The 6000-nt window shown below is 44.9% G+C and overlaps 1 protein-coding gene across 1 annotated transcript in view; it reads right to left on the reverse strand.

Annotated features, from left to right (window-relative positions):
- The window catches only part of LOC136676353 (retinal dehydrogenase 2-like), a 33034-nt gene that overhangs the window by 12841 nt on the left and 14193 nt on the right, over positions 1–6000 (reverse strand). Inside the window, exons 2-5 of the mRNA XM_066653298.1 lie at positions 5745–5849; positions 5120–5260; positions 3756–3885; positions 676–737 (exon numbers count right to left, since the gene is read on the reverse strand). Coding sequence (XP_066509395.1) covers positions 676–737; positions 3756–3885; positions 5120–5260; positions 5745–5849 — 438 coding nt within the window. The remainder of the gene's footprint in view (positions 1–675; positions 738–3755; positions 3886–5119; positions 5261–5744; positions 5850–6000) is intronic.

Consider the following 6000-nt stretch of genomic DNA (forward strand, 5'->3'; position numbering starts at 1 on the left):
TAACCTGCATAAAGTCTTTCAGCAAAAGCCTTCCCCCCCGTCCCACACCGGCCCAGTCGCTAATCCAAACTTCCTCCGCTCTTCTCCAGGCTCGATCGACACGGTCCGAAAGGCTTTGTTTACCTCAGTGGTTCCCTCTGCTCCTGCTGTACCCCTGTCCTGCACACTTCGGTGTTTACCAGCTCTAACACATCTCCTTCAACGCAAGTACACGCTTAAAAATGACAGCTCTGTAAGGGTTCTTTGGTCTGAACATTGGCATGAACCTTCTGCATGGTTAAAGAGATCTTAGCATCATGAAAAAGTTCTCCAGATGGTTGTATAAAGCACCAAACACGGTTCCTCTATTGTTACAATGTCAAGCACTGTAACAATACCCCTTCATGAGGCAAAGAATCATGCAAAGACTTCTTCAAGTGTTCAGGGTTCTACGTAGAACCATTTCCCTTAATGAAGAACCCTTTTAGAACCAACATTTGGAAGAGTGGAGGGTTATTACTGAGATATCGTAAGACTTTTTATCCAATAACCAACACATTTACACAGTTACCACTCTGAGACTTGTACGTAAGGCATGTAAAGGAAGTCTGGAGCTCTCTTTGGATTCTACTAAAAGTTTGAAGACAATCACTGGGATCCACTGGCTTTCAGGGCCCACAATAAGCTGTTACTCACTGGGATAATCTGTCCGCACACTCCAATCGGCTCGTGTCTGGTGAATGATAAATATCCTCCGTCTGTGAGAGAGCAAAAGACATATTTGACATTAGACAGTGAACTGTAGCCTCGTGAAAGTTGTGCTTATCATTCAGAGAAAAAGTAGGTAACCCAACAAGCTTCAGTTCCTACGCCGGCAGATGCTGGGTCCAATATAAGGTGTCTGCGGTTCTAGAAGTTACTCAGTACTTAAGTGGATTTTTGGCCCAATAACTGTACTGTACTCCATCAACAGATATTTAAACAAATACTTCAGATTGAGTCGTTATTAAAGGAGTATGGGTTTAGACTGCTCTAAACCTACTGGAATATTAATCTTAAGACATGTTCCTCAGTGTGTTTTCGTAATAAAATGCAGTATCTCCCAGCTGTAGACGTCTCTCAGTTAAACATTTTCACAGCAGGAAATTCTTACCCTCTCATTTCACCTCATTGATCAATAACAGCTTCCCAGAGTCACAGCACACTGAGATCATTCATCTGATCGCAGATGTACAGGAGGAGATGTGTGATTTTACAACAATGATTGAAGATATTACATTCCAGTGACCAATGGGGGCTAAAATGGCTGTGTAGTTAATTACAGAACACTGTCTTTAGTTTTCAAGTAACGGCAATCAAATGTGCATCATTCAACAACGTGTGAACAGACAGTGTGTACGTCCAAAACGCAGCACCGCTGCCAAAGAGCTGTCCTCTGAGAGCCTGGATGAGAGTACAGTGGTCATGAACGGTGCTGCTTTTTCATATCTGAGTTGTAGAAAACAGGAGTAAATCATGACACTGTGTATTTATCTGACTCCAGTCTGTCGTTCAGCGTTACATGGCCCTGGCTGGATCTGCTGGCATGAAGCATCTGGACTTGAGACGAGCCAATGATTCATCTCCCTTGGTGGCCAGATAAGAGTGGGCCAAAGACACACATGCTGTTTGTTTGTGCTGTAATTCTATTACGGATTAGATTGGAGATGAAATAAAGTGAAACGCAGCGAGTTCCCGCTAGGCGAGTTTGGTTAAGCAACACAACAAAGGCTCAGCGGTGCGCTCATTCGCTGACAGAGAGATTTGCTGTTCCTCTCCCCTCCGCTCTTCAGTATTATTCCTTCCTGCGCTGCAAATGAAAGTCAGATCATAAACGAGGCACACCAGCTTTGTTTCAGGGAGTGGCCATGACAGGGAGAGTGGAAGTTTGAATGTAAGATTCGGACAGAGTGAGAAAATGTAACTCCAAAGGGATCGTCCGATACCAAAACTGTGTGATTATCACAGAGTCATTTCAATTGGTATCGTGTGCTTTAAAAAAAATATTTAAAATCCTGTTGTCCCCCACAGATTTGTAGTAGACGCAGATGTGAACGCAACTGACCCCTGGCTGTTACTTTATGATATAAGACAAGTATTAGTTTCATGATGCATCATGTGTAAAAGGCCTCCTTATCTAATAAACACAACCTACTGCCATGAACTGAAGAGCATTACTCATTACTTTCACACTGTTATCCCTCTGAACTTGCAGCCTGTGTTCTCATGCTCTATCTGGTTTCCAAGGGGAAGCCCAGCTGGTGAAAACTCAACCTGGAAACCCCAGCTTTGAGAGCTTTAAACGCGTTTGTTTTTGCTTTTCAGACACTTGTTGTTGTGGGAGTCCTGGGTTTTATGGCTGTTTTCTGTTCTCAAGCCACCCTTGTAAAAGAGATCATTCTGCTTTTATTATATTGCCGCTAATAAACTACTCTGATTGCAGAAAGGGGGAAAAAAACTACAGGAAACAATTAATTTCCCAGGTTTTATTGGTGGCTAGTCTCTTTTGTAACTGGATTTTCGATTGCAGAGTGTACTGGCAATGTACAATTACTCAAGGACGTTCAACACTGTGTGTAAATAGTTCCTCACACTTACGCATTAAGTGCATTTTATAATATTCCAGATGTTCCCATAATTATCTGGGTGTAATTGTATAGTGCACTGGTTTTTCAAATAGATTTTTTATGTAGTCAGAGGTTTGCACTTTTATTTAAGACGGTTGGCTTTCTTCTGAGGAGTGAGAGAGAGAGGGAGAGAGAGAGAGGGAGAGGACAGTTAGTGGACAGAGAGTGATGGCGACAGACAGTGTTGGAATGCACAGCAATTACCCAGACGCCCAACAGTGGACACCTAATGTCCTCTCCTTTCCTCTCTTTAACCCGTGTGGCCCTCATATGGGGCCCCTGAGAGACGGCTCCACTGTCAACCTCAATTCTCTCTCTCTCTCACACACACACACACATTTCCAAACACACACACACACACACAAACTAATGGCTGTGCTCTGATATCAGTGCTACTAGTCCGCTGCTGTCCTGTAGTCTGTAGGCCCCCCATTGCGTTTCTTTCAAACAGCTAAATTAGCCAGAACAGCCCCCCAGGACCCCATCATACCCCATCATGCCCCCCCCCCACCCCGCCCTAGAGCTGTCACCCTGCTCCACCGGTGGCGGCACTCTGCGGGAGGGCAGCCATTAGCGTGCAGATTTATAACTGTTGAGGGAGTCCGCTCTGTTTACACTCCGAACACCTCCATAACCCCACAACATCTCCAGCAGGCCTCTGAGAAAACCCCCAGCGCCACAGAGCCGGACACTCTCTCTACTGCCGTCTCCACCCACGTCCACCACGAACAGCACTTTTCACTACGCCTCAGTTCTGGTAGAGTCTCTAATTGAACAGGATTAAAAGACTTGGGATCAAGACTAGGAGCTATACTGCTGCCATCTGGACTCCAAGGCCAATTTGCGGTTGATTGTTTATTACATGTGCTATTTAATCTGATACAAATTTAGCTCCACCATCTAATCCTCTGGGATTCATTTATTATTATTATTATATATTTGTTGATATCATATATTAAGCGTGGATATAATAAAATGGCCACCCTTGTGTACTTGCAGTGGACAGAGGACATCTGCTGTCGGGGTGAATGTGTAACTTAAAATGCATCCTCGTGGACTTGTGCTGTATAGAATCGGAGGGTTTTTTTGTCTAGACGAGTGTCACCTTACCGGTTGGAATGGACATGCCGTGGATCTTGTCGGCCCAGCCGGCGAAATATCGCAGCGTCTTAATAGTTCCCTGAAGATCCACAAAGAAGGAGGACAGGAAAGGTTTCCCAGTGTTGAGCGACTCCAGGGTCTGGGGGAGGAAGAACAGATGAGGAGAGGAAGCAAGGGAGTTGAGGGTGTGATGAAAAAAGACACAAGGGAATAAAATCCAACTCCCCGATACTGCATTTAGGATGTGTACATTTCCATACCTGCTCCTAAGGGGGTTTTTAATACTTATAGAGCTTTTAGGAGCTAGCTTTGTTATCTCTCAGGAAGCTATGGTTTCTTATCAGTGAGGGATTAGCTTAATATCATGCAATATCTTGGACGTAACATTTTCCGCTGGAGCGGTTCACTATGACACTCTCTCACACTCAAAGAGGCAGATATCTCGTTGGTTTTGTCCATTTAAGGCAAAGTCTTGACACACGGTGCTTGAGAGATTTACTCAAAATGGCCGCGCTGTTCTCAGGAAGGGTGCTACACAAAGAAAGCTAAAGGAGCTTTTGTTTTTAAATCTTCTGTTTTGCGAACACATTTCTCTGAGCTGGAAGCCAAGGCAGATGTCCCCTGTGGAAGACAGGAAACCAATGGCACAATGCCTCTCTTTTTAAAAATTCTCTTTGAGTTGGAGGTTGCATGATCGTTAGCACCCAAAGGTCACTCATCCCACCCCGGCCGGTGCCGCCGACAAGGGCTTTCAGACATTTGCGGGACAAATCAAAGTTGTTTCGGAAGACAACAAAGCTCTGAAGCTCCTGCCATGACCAGACGAGCTCTCATTAGACACTTGCTTATTGTTGTGACACCCTTTGTCTGCATCGGGCCTTTTGGTCGGCTGAATCTGTCTGACGCTAACCGCTAACCGCTAACCACTGCTGTCTAGGGAATAAATCCACACAAATGCTGTTCTGATTTTGTACTCGGTGTGTTCAGGTGCGGTTTATGAAGTGCGTGGCTAAGGAAGAATGGTCTTTGTGACATGTCTTTCCAGTAAATATATTTACCGTTCATTATTACAGCTTTATTGTGTTTAACCGTGTCTCTCAGCAGCATCTGATTGAACACAGGGCTTTGGCTACTATTGTATGATTCTGAGCTTACATACTGCCATTCATTTACCTCCTAACATTACATCACTATCCTCTCCTCACCATTGAATCCTTGGTAATATTCAGTTACTCAAACGTAGCTGTGGAAAAGAGGAATTGCGCTCCATATGAAAATATCTAAGGGTTTTACACATCTTTATTTTATGTCTAAAACAAACCCCTTATTCTTTATCTATGTTCTATATTTGTTTCCCCTTTAATGACACTTACAGCGAGGTAGAGCCTGTCCCGCTCCACCAGGTCGGCTAGCTTAGAGAGCAGCGTCCCTCTCTCAGACGAGTCCATCCTCCTCCACGCTGAGCTCAGGGAGAACGCAGAGCGAGCCGCGTGCACGGCCTTGTCCACATCAGCCTAAGAGAGAGGACATGAGGCGGGAGAAACAGAGAAGAATGAGAAAAAGAGAGAGAGAGGACAGGGACAGTTTTAGCGCTGCAGTATAATGTTCTCCTGTAAACAGGTGTTTGCGCACCTCTGGGACACATGAAACTCAGTCTTTCCGGAGGAGTCTCGACAGCTCTAACAGTCGCCGCTCAGCACCTCACCCTTCTTCTGCTCTCTTTTTTTCACAGGCAACATGACGGTTATCAAGATAAACGACATCGTGGTTCTGTTTTCCGAGCCCATTACAGGAATCATCACTATTTCTCTCTAAACCTCAGAGCAGCAGTAGGTTGTGGCATCACGTTAACCACTACTTTACTCTCAGCGGCTTTAAAATATGCGTAAAGTGTTATGTTGTTGTAGGCCTTCTCAATCTTTCTTATGGGAGCCCTCAAGAATGTTCCTGCCGTGCAATTACGAGAACGCTGGGTCCTCAGAAGGAAAGAAAACCCACCTTATCTGCCTCCTGGACGTCACAGATCTTCTCCCCCGTGGCGGGATTGTACGTGGAGAAGGTTTTCCCGCTCACGGCATCATGCCATTCGTTATTAATGAAAATCTACAGAGGGAGGGAAGGAAGGAAAGAAAGAGTTTCAGATTTTACGGCCACAGAGACATGACAGACTCCTGCTCGGATCCTTCATCCAAAAAAAAAAAAAGTCAGAGCTCAGGGAACACACACAGATCAGTTGATAACACAGCGCACTGAA

This window comes from Hoplias malabaricus, chromosome X2 (genome assembly GCF_029633855.1).
Source record: "Hoplias malabaricus isolate fHopMal1 chromosome X2, fHopMal1.hap1, whole genome shotgun sequence".
Classification (NCBI taxonomy): domain Eukaryota; kingdom Metazoa; phylum Chordata; class Actinopteri; order Characiformes; family Erythrinidae; genus Hoplias; species Hoplias malabaricus.